Raw genomic sequence first — 25,488 nt, 5'->3', positions numbered from 1 at the left:
AAACTCAAGGTAAACAGTTACTGTATGGTACCCTTCATTCTGTGGTCAGGATTAAACCCAAGGTAAACAGTTACTGTATGGTACCCTTCATTCTGTGGTCAGGATTAAACCCAAGGTAAACAGTTACTGTATGGTACCCTTCATTCTGTGGTCAGGATTAAACCCAAGGTAAACAGTTACTGTATGGTACCCTTCATTCTGTGGTCAGGATTAAACCCAAGGTAAACAGTTACTGTATGGTACCCTTCATTCTGTGATGTATCATTTTTTCCTATCATCTCACCAATGTCCGTTTAGGACGAGACTGATTTGACAAATGACAATACTTACACTTTATAGTCAATTTTAACACTAAAATAAATGTTTCTCGCTCATATCGATTCCATATAGCCCATTTTCTAAATGAAAAGTAGCTTTTTAAGGGCAGTCGCTCCAGGGTCCTCAAACTTAACTCTGGACCTCAAAGCTCGATCCACTATGTTTTTTCCTTTCCCCCCTCTAACCAGGGACTGATTTAGACCTGGGACACCAGGTGGGTGATTCACCTCTAATCAGGGACTGGTTTAGACCTGGGACACCAGATGGGTGATTCCCCTCTAATCAGGGACTGATTTAGACATGGGACACCAGGTGGGTGATTCCCCTCTAATCAGGGACTGAGTTTGACCTGGGACACCAGGTGGGTGCAATGAATTATCAGGTAAAACAGAAAACCAGCAGGCTCCGGGCCTCGTAGGGTAAGAGTTGAAGTCCCCTGCTCTAGGGTAGGGCTCTCCAACCCTGTTCCTGGAGAGCTACCGTGCATGTTTTCACTCCAACCCCAGTTGTAACTAACCTGATTTCAGCTTATCAACCAGCTAATTATTAAAATCAGGTGTAGTAGAGTGTTGGAGTGAATAGCTACAGTCCTGTACGTTTCAAAGAACAGGGTTGGAGCCCAGCTGGTTTAGGGGTTAGTTAGCGACGTCCCAAGGATTCCATAAAGCACTAACTTTGGTGAATCACTACCACATACATGTAATCTCTCTTTGCATAATCCTAGCTCCCTTTCCTCCTCTCCTTCCCTTTCCTAGATCTCAATTCAATATTGATTTAAAAGGAAAAAAATATATTTAAAAAAATATCGTGTTGATGCAGAGATTGAAGTCAATCATAGGAATGTGGGCGTATGGATAATATAATATTCAGAAATACATAGCTATCACACAAAATCATTAGATGCAAAGGTTTGTTTGAAACAGAATCAATATTTGACAGCGTCTTCTATGAGCACTTCCGGTTAAAAACAAATCAGTGAGATCAGTCTCCCGATTGGTCGAATTTAAAAATGAGACCGGGACAGTTTTGGACGACAACAGAAGACGGAATTTCGTTGCGAAACAAAAAAAGGTCTGTCACGTAAGTAGACATTAAAAACCCTAATATCATTTTTTTCCCCTAATGATTAGAATATATTTGGGTAAGTTAGTGGTTTACATGTCTCTTCATTATGTTACAAAAAAAAAAGATTAACACCGCTACCTTGTTAAGTTAGCTGTGTTGCCGTGGCAATAGTGGTTAGCCAACGTTAACTAGCTGTCAGTGTAGTTACCAATTTGTTTCGTTCAAGCCGACAAAAACATGTTCTACTCCGCCTGTTTTAGTGCTGTGATCTGTTTACGGTTTATTAATGTCGAAGGTGATTTGTTAGCTAGCGAGTTGCTAATGTGCGTTGGTAACTAACTAACATATAGCCAGTGTTTTTGCTCAACACCCTGTTTCTTTGTCCCCACCACATTATATGACACCAGGATGATAGAATCAGGTTGTCACAGCACATTGGAAAACGCAGAGGAGAGAGAAATTAACGTCGACGACCTGAGGAAAGACCTTTTATCAGAGTTTCACTCACAGGAGTCGTGCCTAGGAGAGAACGAGCACTTGCAGGTGTACCTCCGCATTCGACCGTTCGCATCAACTGAAAGAGAAAATGGCGAATCGCAGGTAATTTGAACACACTGCTCTGGCTTGAAATAGTTTTTTTTCACAAGAAGCACACACGTCAGGTAACAAGAGGCCTTGGATAATAACTGTTGACCAAAAGTTTTTAAATTGACCATTGACTTGTTGACCTTTGCTGTACAAATTCAAGGGCTGCGTTTCCATTGAGCCCCCAGACAAGGTGCTCCTCAAGGCTCCAAGGACTTCCCTCTCAGCAAGGCTTAGTGACAAATCAGTCCCTCAGACAGCTCAACGGTTCCAGTTCTCACAGGTCATTCAGCAGGGCCTGTCAGTGCCATCCAGGGACACTATATATATATATATTTATTTATTTAGCCTGCCAACTAAATCTGACACATTTTCAGTAATGTTGATTTTAATGTGTACTGTCCCTGTATAAAACACATTTTAACAAAGTAGAACAAAAACTCACAAGAAAATAAATAAATAAATAACCACAATCCTTATAAGGAACAGAAGATGGATCTTCTAACAACACTGTTAATTTATTTTGGTCCTCAGGTGTTGGGGCCAGAAACCTCTCAGAGGGAGATGTTTGATGGCACAGTGAGAAGTCTGGTCAAGGATGTTCTGGAAGGTGGAAATTCTCTGGTTTTCACATATGGAGTCACAAATGCCGGAAAGACATTCACATTTCTAGGTTTGATTTTTCTAGATTTATTTTTCTTGCCTTGCAGCTTTTTTGTCCTAACATCCTACTTGTACACAAGGGCTGGCCTGAGTTAGCTGTTGCACAGATTCACTGTTTGAATGACACTGAAACGCAAAACCTTTTTAAAGTCAAGTCATATGTTGACCCTTCAACCCCTTGCTCTTTATGGCCAACTCCCATTAAAAATACACTAAGACGACATGATTCACACATTAACAAATCTTCAACACCTGTTGTTGTTTTTTAAGGTCCAGAGACCAACGCAGGGATCCTCCCCAGGTCTTTGAATGTCATCTTCAACAGCATTGAGGGCCGTGTTTACGACCAGATGACTATCAAGCCACAACGATGCAGAGAGTTCATCAGGCTCACTAAAGACCAGCAGAGTGAAGAGGCCACTAACAAGAGAAACCTCTTCAGGCTCCTCAAGGAGGTACAGGGTTGATTTATTAACCCAAATTCATTTAAAAAAAATATATATATATATTTTTAAGCCATTGCATTACTTAACAAGTTTTTCTTTGCGTTTAATAATTTATATTATATCATTGCTCTTCCCCCATAGAGTGATAACCCGAAAAGCTCCACCAGCCAGACAAGCTCCACCAGCCAGACAAGCTCCACCAGCCAGACAAGCAAGACAAGCCTGCAAGGCAAGGAGATTCATCATTTATGTGGTCTTACATCACCATGCATGTTCATGTTTTGCATTTATACATAACTGTCACCTCTCTCTCTCTCTCTCGTAGTTTGGTGCATCGTTTGTCATCACAATAGACCTCTATCCAACAATAGGGTTTGTAAACAGGCTAACCCCGCCACTTGTTTCTCTGACAGGGTCCACACTAAGTGACATCGAGAGGACTGTGACCGAAGACGCTTTCAGTCTGGTTGTTGACGCACACACCAAGTTCTCAGTCTGGGTGTCCTTCTGTGAAATCTACAACGAGAATATTCACGACTTGCTGGAGCCCGTACCGATCGGGGCCCTGAAGAGATCCACGCTGCGGCTATCACAGGATGTCAAAGGCAACTCCTTTGTAAAAGGTAACAGATGCATTGGAGGTGTAAAACACACATATATATATTATATATATATATATATATATATATATATATATATATATATATATATATATATATATATATATATATATATATATATATATATATATATATATATATATATATATATATATATATATATATATTTTTTATTTTATTATATTATATTGCTGTATAACAAGTTCTTTATATATCTATCCCGGGAATCGTACCCACAATCCTGTTGGAGAAGCACCATGCTCTACCAACTGAGCTGCACAGGACCAAATGTTCCTGTGTGTGATTTCAGATCTGAAGTGGATACAGGTGAACAATGCGGCGGAAGCCTACAAGGTGATGAAGCTAGGGAAGAAGAACCAGAGCTTTGCCAGCACAAAGCTCAACCTCCTCTCGAGCCGGAGGTATGAGCGTTTAAAGCACGTCCGTTTCCTTTTTCAGTTATTCATTTGAATGTTTCTTTAGGGCTGTTACTCACTTGCGTGAGCCAAGTTCACACAGTAGAGTAGATTGACCCCGCTGAGCTCTTATAAAAAAAATGAATCTGTTCCGTTCCTATGCTCAGCCACAGCATATTTTCTGTTCGTATCCTGCGGATTGAAGATGCTCGGATTCCGCGCGTTAACTCTGTCAGCGAGTAAGTGAAATGCATATTTCATTCATTCATTTTTGCGCACGGTAAATATCTTATATGAGCCCCGTGCAGTACTTGTGGGTGTCTAAAGGCAAGGCTGTTTTTGTCTTTCTGTTCAGGCTGTCCCTGTGTGACCTGGCTGGGTCAGAGCGGTGTGCTAAAACGCAGAATAAAGGGGAGCGTTTGAAAGAGGCCGGGAACATCAACACTTCGCTGATGACGCTGGGAAAGTGCATCAACGCCTTACGTCAAAGCCAGCAATCCAAGTGAGCCTTCTCTGCTTTTTTGACATATGTAAAAGAGTCTACAAAACATTAGGAACACCTTCCTAATATTGGGGGTGGGTATACGTAATCTTTTAGCTGAATCTTCAACTCATTTCCCAGTGCTCTGAGAAGTGTGGTTTTGTTGTACATCGTCCCTGTCCAAACGTAATAAATACAATTTATTTTCTGACCTGCCGCTTGTTTGCTAGGCTACCACAGCACATCCCTTTCAGGGAGAGCAAGCTCACCCACTACCTGCAGGGCTTCTTCTGTGGGTGGGGCAAAGCCTGCATGGTCGTCAACATCAACCAGTGTGCCTCCATGTACGACGAGACGATCAACGTGCTCAAGTTCTCCGCCGTGGCTCAGAAGGTGGTGGTGCTGACATCCAAGACCGTCGTCCCCCATCTCGCCACCAAGACGTCGGCCCGGGAACTGTCCATGATCGTCGACCACGCAGACAGGAAGAACCTGTTGGGTCGGCGGAGAAGGAGCTCCCTGGTTGGCTGGGAGACCAGTCTGGAGGATGTGCAGGAGGATGTTGATGACATGGAAGAGGAGAGCACGGCAGAGGACAGCGTGATTGAGGAGACCATGCAAGGAGTGGACTATGACAAGTTTGTCAGCGATAAAGATGCTTATGAGGTAAGGCTCTCCCCCTAGCTACTAGGGCTGAGTGTTGCCAGGGATGTCATTACCCCAGGCCTCATTACACCGGGCCTCATTACACCATATTGAGGGATCTCATTACCCCAGGCCTCATTACACCATATTGAGGGATCTCATTACCCCAGGCCTCATTACACCATATTGAGGGATCTCATTACCCCAGGCCTCATTACACCATATTGAGGGATCTCATTACCCCAGGCCTCATTACACCATATTGAGGGATCTCATTACCCCAGGCCTCATTACACCATATTGAGGGACCTCATTACCCCAGGCCTCATTACACCATATTGAGGGATCTCATTACCCCAGGCCTCATTACACCATATTGAGGGACCTCATTACCCCAGGCCTCATTACACCATATTGAGGGATCTCATTACCCCAGGCCTCATTACACCATATTGAGGGATCTCATTACCCCAGGCCTCATTACACCATATTGAGGGATCTCATTACCCCATGCCTCATTACACCATATTGAGGGACCTCATTACCCCAGGCCTCATTACACCATATTGAGGGATCTCATTACCCCAGGCCTCATTACACCATATTGAGGGATCTCATTACCCCAGGCCTCATTACACCATATTGAGGGATCTCATTACCCCAGGCCTCATTACACCATATTGAGGGATCTCATTACCCCATGCCTCATTACACCATATTGAGGGACCTCATTACCCCAGGCCTCATTACACCATATTGAGGGATCTCATTACCCCAGGCCTCATTACACCATATTGAGGGATCTCATTGCACAAGGGATCTCATTGCACCAGGCCTCTTTACGCCAGACCGAGGGGCCTCTTTACGCCAGAGCCCTGATTTGATTGTTCTGAAATTTGAGGAAGATTCAGGCCTACCAATAGTCTCGTAAAGAGACCAGACTTTTGCCTGATCAGGTCACATTGTCAAAACTCTGGTCCCTTTTTATGAATGTAAAGTTCACCCAGAACTAAATTCTTATGTAATTTGGTCAGATGCTTTATTTAAAATAAAATGTAAAAAAATATATGTAAGTCTGTCCACAAGAGAGAAATGTGAAGTAAGTATTTTAATGTCTGTTAACCCTTTCAGAGCCAACTCCTCCAGCTGAAGGAGCTCCGGGAGCAGCTCCAGAAAGAGAGGTCTGAAAACCTGGCTCTGGAATCTCGGATCCGGGACGAGGTCACCAAGGAGTTCTCGGAGCTCTTCTCTGAAATGCAGACCGACTACAAGTGAGCTCTTCTCTGCCTGTTTGGTTTTAAGTAATCATTTTTGTAGGGCTGCTTTTTAAAATAATAATAGATTGGATTTATATATTGCTTTTCTATCAACTGAGGTACTCAAAGCTTTACATTAGTAAGGGGGATTTAAAGGTAAATGTTTTTGAAATGCATAAAACTGAACAAGCTGTAGCTATAATAACTTGATTTCTTTGTCTTTTTTAAAGGGAACGTCTGGCCAAAGAGAAGGAGATTGTCGAGGAGAGAGCGGAGAGGCGTCTAGAGATCCTGAAGAATCTAGTGAACAAGAACACCAGTCAAGAGGAGCTGGAAAGAACCGATGAAGAACTGGACAGAGCAGAGCGAGCCACGGTAATACGGCCAAACTAGACACGTTTGCCACCGAGCAGTGTCAACCTCCATCATAAATAGCCTTGTCTCTTCCTTCACCCGACACTGACTTTGCTGATAACTACTCTATTGAGGAATCACGTACCGACTATGACATGTGGTCTCACCTAGCGATCTTAAGATGAATGTACGTCGCTCTGGATAAGAGCTTCTGCTGAATTAAACATGTGTATTGTCTCGTGTAGAAGGACCGCTCGTCGTTGGGAGGCATGTTTGACTCCATGTGCAGTGACCTGGCAGGCATAAAGATGGCGGCTGAGACGTGCAAGACATGTCTGGTGGTCGCCCACCCAAGTAGTGACACCGTCTCCAACCTCTCAGAGCAGCTGCCTGTCAAAACCAATGGTAACCAACTGGCCGGCCGCTTTATTTTAGCACGACACAATGGAGTCCACTAAGCGAAGGCATGACGATGATTTTGAATGGGGTGTGTAATGTTAAAAACCAAGATGTTGCACCCTTTTTTGGGTCCTCGGGACCAGGATTAGGAAACACTGGTGCACTCTGTCACATTCACCTTTCAGTAGAACTCTGTCAGTAATAACCTGTTAATCAGCAGTTTTCACTATCCATCAATGACAGAAGCAGACCGGTTAACCTGATTTTATTATTTTTTTCAGTGTCTGTGATGGAACGTGCTAGGTTTCCTTCTGGTTGATTAGTCCGTTGTCTTCCGTTGATTTTCAGAACTGGAAAATTATTGCAGACGAGCACCGCAATCAAATGAACAGCTTGACGAGGCTAGAAAGGTACTGGCAAATGCATTTTTTTTTATTTTGGATGGGGTATTTTGCAGCAATGTGACTTATTTTTGATTCTAACTAGTCAATCGTGGACAAACTACGTATACCACATGATGATGCTGCAGTTTAGTTCTGTGTTAACTGAGAGTCGTACTGACAAACCTTTTTTTTTGTGTGTTTTCTCTTGTAGACTCTGGAGTCTCAGGAGCTGAAGTTCTCCGACCTCGTGGAGGTGTGTCATGAGAAGGATGAGATGATCTCCTCGCTTCGGAACACCGTGGACCAGCAGGTCAAAGACACTATCAAGGATGTAAGTTCATTTTAAATGACAAGCCATCAGCCTGTTTCATAGTCTACTGATTCTCAAGGGGGGGGGGCCCTTTTGTGCTAGAAAATTCATCAGGGACCACCCTCATCACAACACATCAAATGTTATTGGTCACATGCACATGGTTAGCAGATGTTATTGGTCACATGCAGATGTTATTGGTCACATGCACATGGTTAGCAGATGTTATTGGTCACATGCACATGGTTAGCAGATGTTATTGGTCACATGCAGATGTTATTGGTCACATGCACATGGTTAGCAGATGTTATTGGTCACATGGTTAACAGATGTTATTGGTCACATGGTTAGCAGATGTTATTGGTCACATGGTTAACAGATGTTATTGGTCACATGGTTAGCAGATGTTATTGGTCACATGCACGTGGTTAGCAGATGTTATTGGTCACATGCACGTGGTTAGCAGATGTTATTGGTCACATGCACGTGGTTAGCAGATGTTATTGGTCACATGCACGTGGTTAGCAGATGTTATTGGTCACATGCACGTGGTTAGCAGATGTTATTGGTCACATGCACGTGGTTAGCAGATGTTATTGGTCACATGCACGTGGTTAGCAGATGTTATTGGTCACATGCACGTGGTTAGCAGATGTTATTGGTCACATGCACGTGGTTAGCAGATGTTATTGGTCACATGCACGTGGTTAGCAGATGTTATTGGTCACATGCACGTGGTTAGCGGATGTTATTGGTCACATGCACGTGGTTAGCGGATGTTATTGGTCACATGCACGTGGTTAGCAGATGTTATTGGTCACATGCAGATGTTATTGGTCACATGCACATGGTTAGCAGATGTTATTAGTCACATGGTTAACAGATGTTATTGGTCACATGGTTAGCAGATGTTATTGGTCACATGCACGTGGTTAGCAGATGTTATTGGTCACATGCACGTGGTTAGCAGATGTTATTGGTCACATGCACGTGGTTAGCAGATGTTATTGGTCACATGCACGTGGTTAGCAGATGTTATTGGTCACATGCACGTGGTTAGCAGATGTTATTGGTCACATGCACGTGGTTAGCAGATGTTATTGGTCACATGCACGTGGTTAGCGGATGTTATTGGTCACATGCACGTGGTTAGCGGATGTTATTGGTCACATGCACGTAGTTAGCAGATGTTATTGGTCACATGCAGATGTTATTGGTCACATGCACATGGTTAGCAGATGTTATTGGTCACATGGTTAGCAGATGTTATTGGTCACATGGTTAGCAGATGTTATTGGTCACATGCACGTGGTTAGCAGATGTTATTGGTCACATGCACGTGGTTAGCAGATGTTATTGGTCACATGCACGTGGTTAGCAGATGTTATTGGTCACATGCAGATGTTATTGGTCACATGCACATGGTTAGCAGATGTTATTAGTCACATGGTTAACAGATGTTATTAGTCACATGGTTAACAGATGTTATTGGTCACATGGTTAGCAGATGTTATTGGTCACATGCACGTGGTTAGCAGATGTTATTGGTCACATGCACGTGGTTAGCAGATGTTATTGGTCACATGCACGTGGTTAGCAGATGTTATTGGTCACATGCACGTGGTTAGCAGATGTTATTGGTCACATGCACGTGGTTAGGAGATGTTATTGGTCACATGCACGTGGTTAGCAGATGTTATTGGTCACATGCACGTGGTTAGCAGATGTTATTGGTCACATGCACGTGGTTAGCAGATGTTATTGGTCACATGCACGTGGTTAGCGGATGTTATTGGTCACATGCACGTGGTTAGCGGATGTTATTGGTCACATGCACGTAGTTAGCAGATGTTATTGGTCACATGCAGATGTTATTGGTCACATGCACATGGTTAGCAGATGTTATTAGTCACATGGTTAACAGATGTTATTGGTCACATGGTTAGCAGATGTTATTGGTCACATGGTTAGCAGATGTTATTGGTCACATGCACGTGGTTAGCAGATGTTATTGGTCACATGCACGTGGTTAGCAGATGTTATTGGTCACATGCACGTGGTTAGCAGATGTTATTGGTCACATGCACGTGGTTAGCAGATGTTATTGGTCACATGCACGTGGTTAGCAGATGTTATTGGTCACATGCACGTGGTTAGCAGATGTTATTGGTCACATGCACGTGGTTAGCAGATGTTATTGGTCACATGCACGTGGTTAGCAGATGTTATTGGTCACATGCACGTGGTTAGCAGATGTTATTGGTCACATGCACGTGGTTAGCAGATGTTATTGGTCACATGCACGTGGTTAGCGGATGTTATTGGTCACATGCACGTGGTTAGCGGATGTTATTGGTCACATGCACGTGGTTAGCGGATGTTATTGGTCACATGCAGATGTTATTGGTCACATGCACATGGTTAGCAGATGTTATTAGTCACATGGTTAACAGATGTTATTGGTCACATGGTTAGCAGATGTTATTGGTCACATGGTTAGCAGATGTTATTGGTCACATGCACGTGGTTAGCAGATGTTATTGGTCACATGCACGTGGTTAGCAGATGTTATTGGTCACATGCACGTGGTTAGCAGATGTTATTGGTCACATGCACGTGGTTAGCAGATGTTATTGGTCACATGCACGTGGTTAGCAGATGTTATTGGTCACATGCACGTGGTTAGCAGATGTTATTGGTCACATGCACGTGGTTAGCAGATGTTATTGGTCACATGCACGTGGTTAGCAGATGTTATTGGTCACATGCACGTGGTTAGCAGATGTTATTGGTCACATGCACGTGGTTAGCAGATGTTATTGGTCACATGGTTAACAGATGTTATTGGTCACATGGTTAGCAGATGTTATTGGTCACATGGTTAGCAGATGTTATTGGTCACATGCACGTGGTTAGCAGATGTTATTGGTCACATGCACGTGGTTAGCAGATGTTATTGGTCACATGCACGTGGTTAGCAGATGTTATTGGTCACATGCACGTGGTTAGCAGATGTTATTGGTCACATGCACGTGGTTAGCAGATGTTATTGGTCACATGCACGTGGTTAGCAGATGTTATTGGTCACATGCACGTGGTTAGCAGATGTTATTGGTCACATGCACGTGGTTAGCAGATGTTATTGGTCACATGCACGTGGTTAGCAGATGTTATTGGTCACATGCACGTGGTTAGCAGATGTTATTGGTCACATGCACGTGGTTAGCGGATGTTATTGGTCACATGCACGTGGTTAGCGGATGTTATTGGTCACATGCACGTGGTTAGCGGATGTTATTGGTCACATGCACGTGGTTAGCAGATGTTATTGGTCACATGCACGTGGTTAGCAGATGTTATTGGTCACATGGTTAGCAGATGTTATTGGTCACATGGTTAGCAGATGTTATTGGTCACATGGTTAGCAGATGTTATTGGTCACATGCACGTGGTTAGCAGAGGTTATTGGTCACATGCACGTGGTTAGCAGATGTTATTGGTCACATGCACGTGGTTAGCGGATGTTATTGGTCACATGCACGTGGTTAGCAGATGTTATTGGTCACATGCACGTGGTTAGCAGATGTTATTGGTCACATGGTTAGCAGATGTTATTGGTCACATGGTTAGCAGATGTTATTGGTCACATGCACATGGTTAGCAGATGTTATTGGTCACATGCACATGGTTAGCAGATGTTATTGGTCACATGCACGTGGTTAGCAGATGTTATTGGTCACATGGTTAGCAGATGTTATTGGTCACATGGTTAGCAGATGTTATTGGTCACATGCACGTGGTTAGCAGAGGTTATTGGTCACATGCACGTGGTTAGCAGAGGTTATTGGTCACATGCACGTGGTTAGCAGATGTTATTGGTCACATGCACGTGGTTAGCAGAGGTTATTGGTCACATGCTCGTGGTTGGCAGACGTTATTGGTCACATGCACGTGGCTGGCAGATGTTATTGGTCACATGCACGTGGTTGGCAGATGTTATTGGTCACATGCACGTGGTTAGCAGATGTTATTGGTCACATGCACGTGGTTAGCGGATGTTATTGGTCACATGCACGTGGTTAGCGGATGTTATTGGTCACATGCACGTGGTTAGCAGATGTTATTGGTCACATGCACGTGGTTAGCAGATGTTATTGGTCACATGGTTAGCAGATGTTATTGGTCACATGGTTAGCAGATGTTATTGGTCACATGGTTAGCAGATGTTATTGGTCACATGCACGTGGTTAGCAGAGGTTATTGGTCACATGCACGTGGTTAGCAGATGTTATTGGTCACATGCACGTGGTTAGCGGATGTTATTGGTCACATGCACGTGGTTAGCAGATGTTATTGGTCACATGCACGTGGTTAGCAGATGTTATTGGTCACATGGTTAGCAGATGTTATTGGTCACATGGTTAGCAGATGTTATTGGTCACATGCACATGGTTAGCAGATGTTATTGGTCACATGCACATGGTTAGCAGATGTTATTGGTCACATGCACGTGGTTAGCAGATGTTATTGGTCACATGGTTAGCAGATGTTATTGGTCACATGGTTAGCAGATGTTATTGGTCACATGCACGTGGTTAGCAGAGGTTATTGGTCACATGCACGTGGTTAGCAGAGGTTATTGGTCACATGCACGTGGTTAGCAGATGTTATTGGTCACATGCACGTGGTTAGCAGAGGTTATTGGTCACATGCTCGTGGTTGGCAGACGTTATTGGTCACATGCACGTGGCTGGCAGATGTTATTGGTCACATGCACGTGGTTGGCAGATGTTATTGGTCACATGCACGTGGTTAGCAGATGTTATTGGTCACATGCACGTGGTTAGCAGAGGTTATTGGTCACATGCTCGTGGTTGGCAGACGTTATTGGTCACATGCACGTGGCTGGCAGATGTTATTGGTCACATGCACGTGGTTGGCAGATGTTATTGGTCACATGCACTTGGTTAGCAGATGTTATTGGTCACATGCACGTGGTTAGCAGATGTTATTGGTCACATGCACGTGGTTAGCAGATGTTATTGGTCACATGCACATGGTTAGCAGATGTTATTGGTCACATACACGTGGTTAGCAGATGTTATTGGTCACATGCACGTGGTTAGCAGATGTTATTGGTCACATGCACGTGGTTAGCAGATGTTATTGGTCACATGCACGTGGTTAGCAGATGTTATTGGTCACATGCACGTGGTTAGCAGATGTTATTGGTCACATGCACGTGGTTAGCAGATGTTATTGGTCACATGCACGTGGTTAGCAGATGTTATTGGTCACATGCACGTGGTTAGCAGATGTTATTGGTCACATGCACGTGGTTAGCAGATGTTATTGGTCACATGCACGTGGTTGGCAGAGGTTATTGGTCACATGCACGTGGTTGGCAGACGTTATTGGTCACATGCACGTGGTTGGCAGACGTTATTGGTCACATGCACGTGGTTGGCAGACGTTATTGGTCACATGCACGTGGTTGGCAGACGTTATTGGTCACATGCACGTGGTTGGCAGACGTTATTGGTCACATGCACGTGGTTGGCAGACGTTATTGGTCACATGCACGTGGTTGGCAGACGTTATTGGTCACATGCACGTGGTTGGCAGACGTTATTGGTCACATGCACGTGGTTGGCAGACGTTATTGGTCACATGCACGTGGTTGGCAGACGTTATTGGTCACATGCACGTGGTTGGCAGACGTTATTGGTCACATGCACGTGGTTAGCAGATGTTATTGCGAGTGTAGTGAAATTCTTGTGCTTCTAGTTCCGACAGTACCGTAATATCTAACAATTCCACCACAACTACCTAATACACACATCTAAGTAAAGGAATGGAATAAGAATATATAAATATATCGATGAGCAATGCAGAGCGACAGAGGCAAGATGGTATAGATGGTATAGAGGGTATAGATGGTATGTAATGTACAGTTGAAGTTGGAAGTTTTACATACACCTCTGCCAAATACGTTTAAACTCTGTTTTTCACAATTCCTTACATTTGATCCTAGTAAAAATCCCTGTCTTGTTCACAACTTTTATTTTAAGATTGTGAAATGTCAGAATATTAGTAGAGAATTATTTATTTCAGCTTTTATTTCTTTCATCACATTCCCAGTGGGTCAGAAGTTTACTCAATTACACATACACTCAATTAGTATTTGGTAGCATTGCCTTTTAAATTGTTTAACTTGGGTCAAACGTTTCGTGGAGCCTTCCACAAGCTTCCCACAATAAGTTGGGTGAATTTTGGCCCATTCCTCCTGACAGAGCTGGTGTAACTGAGTCAGGTTTGTAGGCCTCCTTGCTCACACATGATCTTTCAGTTCTGCCCACACATTTTCTATAGGATTGAGGTCAGGGTTTTGTGATGGCCACTCCAATACCTTGACTTTGTTGTCCTTAAGCCATTTTGCCACAACTTTGGAAGTATGCTTGGGGTCATTGTCCATTTGGAAGACCCATTTGCGACCAAGCTTTAACTTCCTGTCTTGAGATGTTGCTTTAATATAGCCACATAATTTTCCATCCTCATGATGCCATCTATTTTGTGAAGTGCACCGGTCTCTCCTGCAGCAAAGCACCACCACAACATGATGCTGCCACCCCCGTGCTTCATGGTTGGTTGGTATGGTGTTCTTCGGCTTGCAAGCCTCCCCCTTTTTCCTCCAAACATAACGATGGTCATTATGGAAAACAGTTATATTTTTGCTTCATCAGACCAGAGGATATTTCTCCAATGTACGATCTTTGTACCCATGTGCAGTTGCAAACCGTAGTCTGGCTTTTTTAAGGTGGTTTTGGAGCAGTGGCTTCTTCCTTGCTGAGCGGCCTTTCAGGTTATGTCGATATAGGACTCGTTTTACTGTGGATATAGATACTTTTGTACCTGTTTCCTCCAGCATCTTCACAAGGTCCTTTTCTGTTGTTCTGGGATTGATTTGCACTTTTCGCACCAAAGTACGTTCAGCTCTAGGAGACAGAACGTGTCTCCTTCCTGAGCGGTATGACAGCTGCGTGGTCCCATGGTGCTAATACTTAGGCACTATTGTTTGTACAGATGAACGTGGTACCTTCAGGTATTTGGAAATTGCTCCCAAGGATGATCCAGACTTCTGGAGGTCTACAATTGTTTTTCTGAGGTCTTGGCTGATTTATTTTGATTTTCCTCATGATGTCAAGCAAAGAGGCACTGAGTTTGAAGGTAGGCCTTGAAATACATCCACAGGTACACCTCCAATTGACTTTATCAGAAGCTTCTGAAGCCATGACATCATTTTCTGGAGTTTTCCAAGCTATTTAAAGGCAGTCATCTTAGTGTATGTAAACTTCTGACCTACTGGAATTGTGATCAGTGATTTATAAGTGAAATAATCTGTAAACATTTGTTGGCTGACTGACTTGCCAAAACTATAGTTTGTTAACAAGACATTTGTGGAGTGGTTGAAAAACTAGTGTTAATGACTCCAACCTATGTGTATGTCAACTTCTGACTTCAACTGTACATGTGAGATGTGTAATGCAAGATATGTAAACATTAAAGTGACTAGTGATCCATTTTTATTGAAGTGGCCAATGATTTCAAGTTTGTATGTAGGCAGCAGCCTCTTTGTGTTAGTGATGAACATAATTGCATATGAGTTCTGGCTGGACGAACCAAGTCTGACCCTGGGAAGCAACATTTTAAAAGCCCATGTCTTGGCATCTGAGAGAATATTGCAATGCGACACATTTTGTCACGGGGCAGAGTTTAAAAAATGTACTGTGGATACCAATATCCCTGTGAGCTGCCCAGGCCTGTGTCACTCAGGGTTAAGAATATACATTGTAAATGAATGATATTGTATTATAACCTCTTAACTTATTCCACAGATGTGTTGTCCAAAACTGTGTTTAATATCTTAGTAGTATTCATGAACAATGTATTATATTTTGACATCTGACCACCTGCGGTACCTAGCCGACCTCACTTTGAGTACCGCTGGCACCCTCTGTATTTGACAATACCTCTCCCATTTTTATAGCTTACTGGTGCCAATTTCCCATCCATATGTCACCTTTTTTTTAATGAATGCTCATATCCAGAACGTGACCAATTTTTTTTTATTCCAGCTTGAGTAGGCCATGCTAGATGTTTTAACACTGGTTTTTGGGGTTTCCCTTGTCAGAAGACTACATTCGACAGCATCAAGGATGAGCTCCGGCGTCTGAAGAGCAGTTGCACTTGCTCCGCAGGGGGGCAGCTCAGCTCTCGCACAGAGAGCCGTAAACGGCTGGTGGACCTCCAGCCGGACCTGGAGGAACAGCCCCCTAGCAAGAAAGGTATGGGTTCGGCTCCTCCCACTGCCGGGATGTCCCTCCCACCGTTTGTTGGGAGGAGAGTAATGCCGGAGGTCGCAAAAACATCCGCTCAAAAAGGCGGCTGTCTGCGCTCCAGAAGTCATGCTGCCTCAGACTTCCTTATGTATAAATGCTTCTATTCGCCATTTGTGGGGTATTCATGATTTTAAACAATAATAAATTGTTCTTTTGTTGGTTTTCTGTACTCAGATATATATATATATATATATCTCTCTATCTCTCTATCTAACATTGTACAGCTGTGGAAGGTATTATTGAGGCGTCGCATCATTAGTCTAGACACCATGTTCTGAGAAATGATCTTCACTAACCATACTCACTAATATGGGCTTAGAAATGTTTATTTTTCATTATCATTTGCTGTTTAGCAAACCTCTAGCCCTAATCCCATTCCACTGGCTAAAGCTTAAGGACAGAACACCAGATTCATTCAGTTGTATACTGTTAAGCATCCCATTAACCCAAACTAACATCCCACCATACTGCCGATGATTCTATTATAATATACTTTGTTTGCAATGCCTTTTTAAAAAAAAACATTTTTGAAGAGATGACTCATCAGATGTCCTGTTCTTTGTTAGGATTCCATGGGGAGGGTAGTGGAGAGGAAGAGGAGAAGATGGACAGATTGCGCTGGGAGCAGGAAGTGAAATCCTCAGAAGTGGCGCGACTAGTAGACACTCTGCAGCTTGATCGGGTAGCACACGGAGAGGGTGACTGGAAAGTGCAGGAGAAGAATATCTCCTGTATGGAGGAGCTGAAAGCTGAGCTGGAGGCGCATACGCGTGCTCACGAGGAGGCCCTGTCCACGGTGGTGGAGGAGGAGGCGTGGAGGGAGAATGCCAGGCTACTCCAGGAACGGGGAGACTTGCAGCGGGAGATGAGCACACTCCGAGGGGAATCCCAGGATCTAACTGGGAAGCTGCAGGCCATGGAGAGGGAGGTCAGTCTGCAGACAGCCAGAGCAGAAAAAGCTGCCGAAGACCGACAGGCCACGCATGACCACGAGCTCAGAGAGAAAACTGCCCTTATTGACTCCCTGAAACAGGAAGTGGCACGCCTAGGGCAGGAAGTCGTGGCCTCTCAGGCTGCGTCGGGAGTACAAAGGGACAGCAGGCTTCTCAGAGACAAGATGGCGGAACTGAAGAGGGAATGCTCAGAGGCCCTGGAGGAGAGGCTCCTGCTGAAAGAGAAACTGGCCCAACAGCAGATCTCAGAACAGGAGTTGGAGGAGCTTAAAGAGAAACTGGCCCAACAGCAGAAAGAGAAACTGGCCCAACAGCAGATCATAGAACAGGAGTTGGGGGAACTGAAAGAGAAACTGGCCCAACAGCAGATCTCAGAACAGGAGTTGGGGGAACTGAAAGAGAAACTGGCCCAACAGCAGATCATAGAACAGGAGTTGGAGGAGCTGAAAGAGAAACTGGCCCAAAAGCAGATCATAGAACAGGAGCTGAAAGAGAAACTGGCCCAACAGCAGATCATAGAACAGGAGCTGAAAGAGAAACTGGCCCAACAGCAGATCTCAGAACAGGAGTTGGGGGAACTGAAAGAGAAACTGGCCCAACAGCAGAAAGAGAAACTGGCCCAACAGCAGATCTCAGAACAGGAGTTGGGGGAACTGAAAGAGAAACTGGCCCAACAGCAGGAAGAGAAACTGGCCCAACAGCAGATCTCAGAACAGGAGTTGGGGGAACTGAAAGAGAAACTGGCCCAACAGCAGATCATAGAACAGGAGTTGGGGGAACTGAAAGAGAAACTGGCCCAACAGGAACTGACCTTGGAGCAGCTTAAGGCGGAAATGGAGGCTAAAGAAGAGGCCCACGTTGACAGCAAAAACTCTGTAGCTGAGGGGCTGAGGAAACTAAACTCTAATCTGGAGGCTGAGGTTGCAACCTTGAAGGGAAAGCTGGCCTATCTGGAGGAAGAGGAGCGCACACGCCAAACAGAGAGGGAGGTGGCTGTAACCGTGTCCCAAACGGAGAGAGTGACAGAGTTGGAGAAGATACTGTTCGACAAGGAGGCGGAGGTGTCGGGCCTGCAGCGGAGCCTGAGGGAGGCGCAGGAGAGGTGGGAGGATGAGGAGACCGCTGCGGTGCAGGAGGCTCGTAGGAGGGAGGTGGAGAGGAGGAGGGAGCTGCTGGCCGTGGCTGAAGAGGCCATCGCTCAGAAGGACGCTGAGCTGAAGAAGAGAGCCCAGGACATCACCAGGTTAGTGGGCTGGCTGGCATCGTTCACTCTGACTAGTGGGGAGGCCTACGGGCCAATCCCAAATCATCCTCTAAACCCTATGCACGTGTGGAGATCTGAGAGGATATGATTGGTGTATGCTAGGTGGAACTGTCACCGTACTGCCTATCAGAGGGCAAGGTGCAGCTGTTACAAGATTGATTACACGTGTCTTCTCAGATCTCTACAAGTGTACAGGGCACCGGGTTTAGGGGTTGTTTTGAATTCTTTATTTTCCCTGCTCATCCCGACTGCTAAACCTCTCTCTCTAATATAGCGGTGTTTTTAAATGAATCTCATGTGTTTGTGACCACAGATTGAAGGAGACCATTAAACTTGACTCGGACAAAGTGAAGAGTTTGAGCCTGGACCTTGAGAGGAAAGACGATGAAGTTTCTGATCTCAAAGAGAAGCTGTCCGACTCTAAAAAACAGATACAGCAAGTTCAAAAGGAGGTAAAGGCTGAAAAGATTTATATTTTTCATTGTGGCGGCAGGTAGCCTAGTGGTTAGAGCGTAGAGGCGGCAGCGTAGCCTAGTGGTTAGAGTGTAGGGGCGGCAGCGTAGCCTAGTGGTTAGAGTGTAGGGGCGGCAGGTAGCCTAGTGGTTAGAGCGTAGAGGCGGCAGCGTAGCCTAGTGGTTAGAGTGTAGGGGCGGCAGCGTAGCCTAGTGGTTAGAGTGTAGGGGCGGCAGGTAGCCTAGTGGTTAGAGTGTAGGGGCGGCAGGGTAGCCTAGTGGTTAGAGTGTAGGGGCGGCAGGTAGCCTAGTGGTTAGAGTGTAGGGGCGGCAGCGTAGCCTAGTGGTTAGAGTGTAGGGGCGGCAGCGTAGCCTAGTGGTTAGAGTGTAGGGGCGGCAGGTAGCCTAGTGGTTAGAGTGTAGGGGCGGCAGGTAGCCTAGTGGTTAGAGTGTAGGGGCGGCAGGTAGCCTAGTGGTTAGAGTGTAGGGGCGGCAGGTAGCCTAGTGGTTAGAGTGTAGGGGCGGCAGGGTAGCCTAGTGGTTAGAGTGTAGGGGCGGCAGGTAGCCTAGTGGTTAGAGTGTAGGGGCGGCAGCGTAGCCTAGTGGTTAGAGTGTAGGGGCGGCAGCGTAGCCTAGTGGTTAGAGCGTTGGACTAGTAACCGAAAGGTTGCAAGATCAAATCCCCAAGCTGACAAGGTACAAAATCTGTCGTTCTGCCCCTGAACAAGGCAGTTAACCCACTGCCTTGTTCAGGGGCCGTCATTGAAAATAAGCATTCTACTGTCAATGTCTGTCTATGGAGATTGCATGGTTGTGTGCTTGATTTTTACATTTTTTTATACACTTGTCAGCAATGAGTGTGGCTGAAATGGCAAAAATCCACTAATTTGAACAGGTGGAATTTTGCAATGTAGTTGCAATGTCCACATACTTTTGCAATGTAGTTGGTGAATAATTCTACACACAATCACTATTTCAATAACATATTAAACACTAGTAATACAATATGGATAACGCATTAAACACTTAATGACGTATTGAAGACTTGATAACATGTGTGACCCTTTTTTGTTATCCCTACCCAAGATCGTCTTGGAGAAATCTCTCAAACTGAAACTGCTGGACTTGGAGAAAGTGAGGAAACAGCAGCAGGCAGACTTGGCCAACAAAGACCGGACCATACAACAACTGAAATCTGTATGTTGTGTACTCTCTGGGTTATTTTCATTCTAACAAAGATAAATATATATTATATATATATATATATATATATGCCCTTGTTGTTGACCGGCTCGGCTCTTCCTCTATCCAGGAACATTCTGCTGACTCGAAGTCTGCGGAGAACCTAAAGCTGTATCAGAACGCCTGCAAAGGTACCCATTGCTCCGTACTGTTCTACCCTGTGTGTCTGTCTTCCATACATCAGTTTGTGTTTTGAACTCTCTTCCTCGACCACTTAGTAAAACTGTGGATTAATCACACTATAGAACACACTGTTCTAAAAAAAATGTATTCCGTTTAGCAGCTAATATCAACATATGAGACTCACGCATACTGAGAATGCAGCGTCACTCACGCATACTGAGAAAATGCAGCGTCACTCACGCATACTGAGAATGCAGCGTCACTCACGCATACTGAGAATGCAGCGTCACTCACGCATACTGAGAATGCAGCGTCACTCACGCATACTGAGAATGCAGCGTCACTCACGCATACTGAGAGAATGCAGCGTCACTCACGCATACTGAGAATGCAGCGTCACTCACGCATACTGAGAGAATGCAGCGTCACTCACGCATACTGAGAAAATGCAGCGTCACTCACGCATACTGAGAGAATGCAGCGTCACTCACGCATACTGAGAGAATGCAGCGTCACTCACGCATACTGAGAATGCAGCGTCACTCACGCATACTGAGAGAATGCAGCGTCACTCACGCATACTGAGAGAATGCAGCGTCACTCACGCATACTGAGAAAATGCAGCGTCACTCACGCATACTGAGAAAATGCAGCGTCACTCACGCATACTGAGAGAATGCAGCGTCACTCACGCATACTGAGAGAATGCAGCGTCACTCACGCATACTGAGAGAATGCAGCGTCACTCACGCATACTGAGAGAATGCAGCGTCACTCACGCATACTGAGAGAATGCAGCGTCACTCACGCATACTGAGAAAATGCAGCGTCACTCACGCATACTGAGAAAATGCAGCGTCACTCACGCATACTGAGAATGCAGCGTCACTCACGCATACTGAGAAAATGCAGCGTCACTCACGCATACTGAGAATGCAGCGTCACTCACGCATACTGAGAATGCAGCGTCACTCACGCATACTGAGAGAATGCAGCGTCACTCACGCATACTGAGAATGCAGCGTCACTCACGCATACTGAGAAAATGCAGCGTCACTCACGCATACTGAGAAAATGCAGCGTCACTCACGCATACTGAGAAAATGCAGCGTCACTCACGCATACTGAGAATGCAGCGTCACTCACGCATACTGAGAATGCAGCGTCACTCACGCATACTGAGAGAATGCAGCGTCACTCACGCATACTGAGAAAATGCAGCGTCACTCACGCATACTGAGAGAATGCAGCGTCACTCACGCATACTGAGAGAATGCAGCGTCACTCACGCATACTGAGAAAATGCAGCGTCACTCACGCATACTGAGAAAATGCAGCGTCACTCACGCATACTGAGAGAATGCAGCGTCACTCACGCATACTGAGAGAATGCAGCGTCACTCACGCATACTGAGAGAATGCAGCGTCACTCACGCATACTGAGAGAATGCAGCGTCACTCACGCATACTGAGAAAATGCAGCGTCACTCACGCATACTGAGAAAATGCAGCGTCACTCACGCATACTGAGAATGCAGCGTCACTCACGCATACTGAGAAAATGCAGCGTCACTCACGCATACTGAGAATGCAGCGTCACTCACGCATACTGAGAGAATGCAGCGTCACTCACGCATACTGAGAATGCAGCGTCACTCACGCATACTGAGAAAATGCAGCGTCACTCACGCATACTGAGAATGCAGCGTCACTCACGCATACTGAGAATGCAGCGTCACTCACGCATACTGAGAGAATGCAGCGTCACTCACGCATACTGAGAATGCAGCGTCACTCACGCATACTGAGAATGCAGCGTCACTCACGCATACTGAGAAAATGCAGCGTCACTCACGCATACTGAGAGAATGCAGCGTCACTCACGCATACTGAGAAAATGCAGCGTCACTCACGCATACTGAGAATGCAGCGTCACTCACGCATACTGAGAGAATGCAGCGTCACTCACGCATACTGAGAATGCAGCGTCACTCACGCATACTGAGAAAATGCAGCGTCACTCACGCATACTGAGAAAATGCAGCGTCACTCACGCATACTGAGAATGCAGCGTCACGCATACTGGGGCGGCAGTATGGGGGCGGCAGGGTAGCCTAGTGGTTAGAGCGTTGGACTAGTAACCGGAAGGTTGTGAGTTCAAACCCCCGAGCTGACAAGGTACAAATCTGTCATTCTCCCCCTGAACAGGCAGTTAACCCACTGTTCCTAGGCAGTCATTGAAAATAAGAATTTGTTCTTAACTGACTTGCCTACTGAGAACACATCATTTAATGCAGTGTGTGTCGTCCCCCCCCCAACAGCACACATTTTATTGTAGATCCGGACAAACTCGCCTGATTCAACTCATTGAGGGCCTGATGATGATTAGTTGACAAGTTGAATCAGGTGTGTTTATCTGGGGTTACAATAAAATGTGTACTGTTTGGGAGTACTGGAGTTGGGAAACACTGATTTAATGCGCAATTGCGTGTTTTCCTGTCGTTTGTTTTTGGTACAGCCGTTCCCTTTATCTGATTATTAGACACACGTGGATCTGAAAAGTTGCTCTTCCTCCATTAGCATCCAGAGAATTATATTACTGTGGATGAAAGTCAAAATGAGTTTGACATCCTGGCATTTTTAAAGCATTTACTTTTAAGTTTCAAAATTGCACATACCAGAGAACGTTCTATTTCCACATAACCAAAATGGCCACTATTTAGAATGCAAGTACAAGTATTGGAACACGGTCATGGTGTTGACTACACACAGTCAGATATTGTGACACAGCCATAGTGTTTTTGACAGTACATACAGTAGTCTATTCCCATATGCTCTTCTCTGTGTGTCTCTGTCTTGTATTCATGGGGTTCATTGTGCTTCCTCAGACCTTCAGGCTAAGGAGCGTTTGATTGAGGACATGCGTCTGGCTCTGACTGAGCAGGAGGACACCCAGACCCAACAGGAGCAGGTGCTGGAGGCCAAACTGGAAGAGATTGATGCCCTCACAGAAGGTGGGATTATCAAATCACTATTTTTAAAGTGCGTTTAAACACGTGTCAATACACTTACCAAAACATATCTATATATTAAAAATGAATAATACCAATATAATGTTTAAATATAGCTGCAAACACAAGCAGCAATGAACGGGGTTCACAGGATGTCAAAGGAAACAAGATCAGTCTTTATGTGTAATCAGTGAAAGCATTGCCATGTTAATAAAAAATGTAATGAGTAAATACAAAATCTGGAGTGTATCTGAAGTTCATGAGGAGAAACTGATTGTAGCTGATTTTGAGAACTAATGTTACATTATGCAAATAATAAATTGTTAGACATTTCCTTTTTTTTAAAATTATTTTTAGATATCAATACTAAATTCAGTGTAGTTCATTTTAGGGATGTCCGTGATAGCAATGACGTGTTTTCAAATTGATAGGCCACTGGAGTGGATTTACAGTGGTTTAAAATGGACACTTAAAATCAGATTTTTATTTATCAATAACTCGGCCATCTTTTGACCAATCCCTTGGCATTTCTCTGTACCATGGGCCAACATTCCAAATTTGGTGTCTGAAGATTTTAAGTATTTTTAGCATATTAGCATCTACTATTGTGGTAATCTTTGAATGCATCAGTTATTTTCTCAAACTCTTTCAGGAGTATTGTTAGGAGTGAATTTAACTTCTTTTTTTTAGTCCATGAGAAGATTTATTTTACATTTATTTTTTTAGCAGTAGAGTTACATAGTCAAATAAGTGAATTGTAAATAGTTTCCTAAAGATATCAATGGCAAACTTAACATGGTTCATCGTATTAATGTCTTTGATGACACTGAAGAGTTTCATAGGCCATTGTTGAGTGGTACAAAGGATTTAAATGGAAACGTAAATATAATTTTCCTAATTTTTGTATCAGTAACTCGGCCATCTCTTAACTTAGTTTGAGAAAAGCTAAGGGATTGGTTAAGAGGTGTACAATGAGCCTAGATGTCCCAAGATGGAGGAAAACAACCTATCCTGATTGGACCTTATGGGCCCTTGAGACACATTTGTTCAGCGTGAGGAAAGACATACAACATACACCGTTTCAAGTCGCTAGGTCAAATGGGGCGGCGATATAAGCGTTTAAGTGAGACCCCTTATAACATCGCCACCTACTGGCCAATCAGTGCCATTATTATTTTGACCAAATTACTCATGACCTCTTGTTTCTTTTTCTTTGTCAAATTTACAAAAAAAAATATAATCTAAGAATAACAATAGATTACAGGTTGGCTGTGAACCTCTAAATAATACATATTTTTCCATTTTCAGATTTCAGCTCTTTATATTTGGTAACAAACAGTACTCAAGTGTTTTTTGTTGTTGTCATTTTCAGAGGTGGAGAAAGTGAAAGGACTGTTACGCTACCAGGACAATAGAAAAGACACTGCGGCCCTGAGAGACGGCCAATCGGACGAAGCCAAATTAGCCAAACAGGAAGCCGTTCAGGCTCAAGTGACCTTGAAGGTGAACCTCTAAATATTTAGTTGATAATGCATATTCTGTCCCGTCTTTTTATAAATTGGATTAATCCTCGTTTGTATGTGTTTTCCCCCAAGTAATCATATGAGTTAGCGCTGGGATTATACAACCAAAAAATGACCGTGACAACTGAACAGACCTCTTATCGAGGACGTCTTTACTGATCTCGATAATTACGATAAATAGTCTACAGCCTTCTAAATGTGATGTTTGACGTCAATTAAGTGTGGCTGGTTGGTAACGGGACAATTGCTAGCTGCAACGTTCAAACTAGAAGTAGGCGTTTTTAAGGGTCATGTAAAAAGTAATTGAGGGGCACATTGTTAGAAATCAATCATTATTGCGTATTTTTGTCTACATTGTGTGTGTTTTCTAGCTGTGCACTGAGAAGCACCAGGCTGACAGGAGGAAGTGGCTTGAGGAGAAGATGGTTCTGATCCGGCAGGCCAAGGAGGCCGAGGACAAGAGGAACCAGGAGATGAGGAAGTTCGCGGACGGCCGTGAGCGACACGCCAAACAGCAAACCCAAGTGGTAATAGAACTTCCTGTAGAAATGAGGGGGACGACCCCCCCCCCCCCCCCCCA

At 44.4% G+C, this 25,488-nt stretch overlaps 1 protein-coding gene across 11 annotated transcripts in view; it reads left to right on the top strand.

Moving 5' to 3' along the window:
• Window positions 1-996: 996 nt before the first annotated feature.
• LOC110499563 (kinesin-like protein KIF20B) overlaps window positions 997-25,488 on the top strand; it is a 49,414-nt gene continuing 24,922 nt past the window's right edge. Inside the window, exons 1-26 of one of the 11 annotated variants that reach the window (XM_036956383.1) lie at window positions 1,000-1,398; window positions 1,791-1,983; window positions 2,132-2,251; window positions 2,503-2,641; window positions 2,902-3,086; window positions 3,219-3,306; window positions 3,491-3,700; window positions 4,008-4,119; window positions 4,281-4,352; window positions 4,469-4,615; window positions 4,825-5,260; window positions 6,371-6,510; window positions 6,726-6,870; window positions 7,095-7,254; window positions 7,597-7,658; window positions 7,843-7,962; window positions 16,133-16,286; window positions 16,907-17,556; window positions 17,776-17,847; window positions 17,998-18,536; window positions 18,871-19,009; window positions 20,096-20,206; window positions 20,322-20,382; window positions 23,263-23,388; window positions 24,758-24,888; window positions 25,280-25,435. In XM_036956383.1, the coding sequence (XP_036812278.1) occupies window positions 1,328-1,398; window positions 1,791-1,983; window positions 2,132-2,251; window positions 2,503-2,641; window positions 2,902-3,086; window positions 3,219-3,306; window positions 3,491-3,700; window positions 4,008-4,119; window positions 4,281-4,352; window positions 4,469-4,615; window positions 4,825-5,260; window positions 6,371-6,510; window positions 6,726-6,870; window positions 7,095-7,254; window positions 7,597-7,658; window positions 7,843-7,962; window positions 16,133-16,286; window positions 16,907-17,556; window positions 17,776-17,847; window positions 17,998-18,536; window positions 18,871-19,009; window positions 20,096-20,206; window positions 20,322-20,382; window positions 23,263-23,388; window positions 24,758-24,888; window positions 25,280-25,435 (4,539 nt within the window). In that variant the 5' untranslated portion in view covers window positions 1,000-1,327. Of the gene's footprint in view, window positions 1,399-1,659; window positions 1,679-1,790; window positions 1,984-2,131; window positions 2,252-2,502; window positions 2,642-2,901; window positions 3,087-3,218; window positions 3,307-3,490; window positions 3,701-4,007; window positions 4,120-4,280; window positions 4,353-4,468; window positions 4,616-4,824; window positions 5,261-6,370; window positions 6,511-6,725; window positions 6,871-7,094; window positions 7,255-7,596; window positions 7,659-7,842; window positions 7,963-16,132; window positions 16,287-16,906; window positions 18,537-18,870; window positions 19,010-20,095; window positions 20,207-20,321; window positions 20,383-23,262; window positions 23,389-24,757; window positions 24,889-25,279; window positions 25,436-25,488 lie in introns of those variants that run through there. The other 10 variants (XM_036956378.1, XM_036956382.1, XM_036956380.1 and 7 more) reach the window with 10 other exon arrangements.

The sequence above is a fragment of the Oncorhynchus mykiss genome, chromosome 20 (genome assembly GCF_013265735.2).
Source record: "Oncorhynchus mykiss isolate Arlee chromosome 20, USDA_OmykA_1.1, whole genome shotgun sequence".
Classification (NCBI taxonomy): domain Eukaryota; kingdom Metazoa; phylum Chordata; class Actinopteri; order Salmoniformes; family Salmonidae; genus Oncorhynchus; species Oncorhynchus mykiss.
This window is presented reverse-complemented; position numbering and strand designations above follow the sequence as displayed.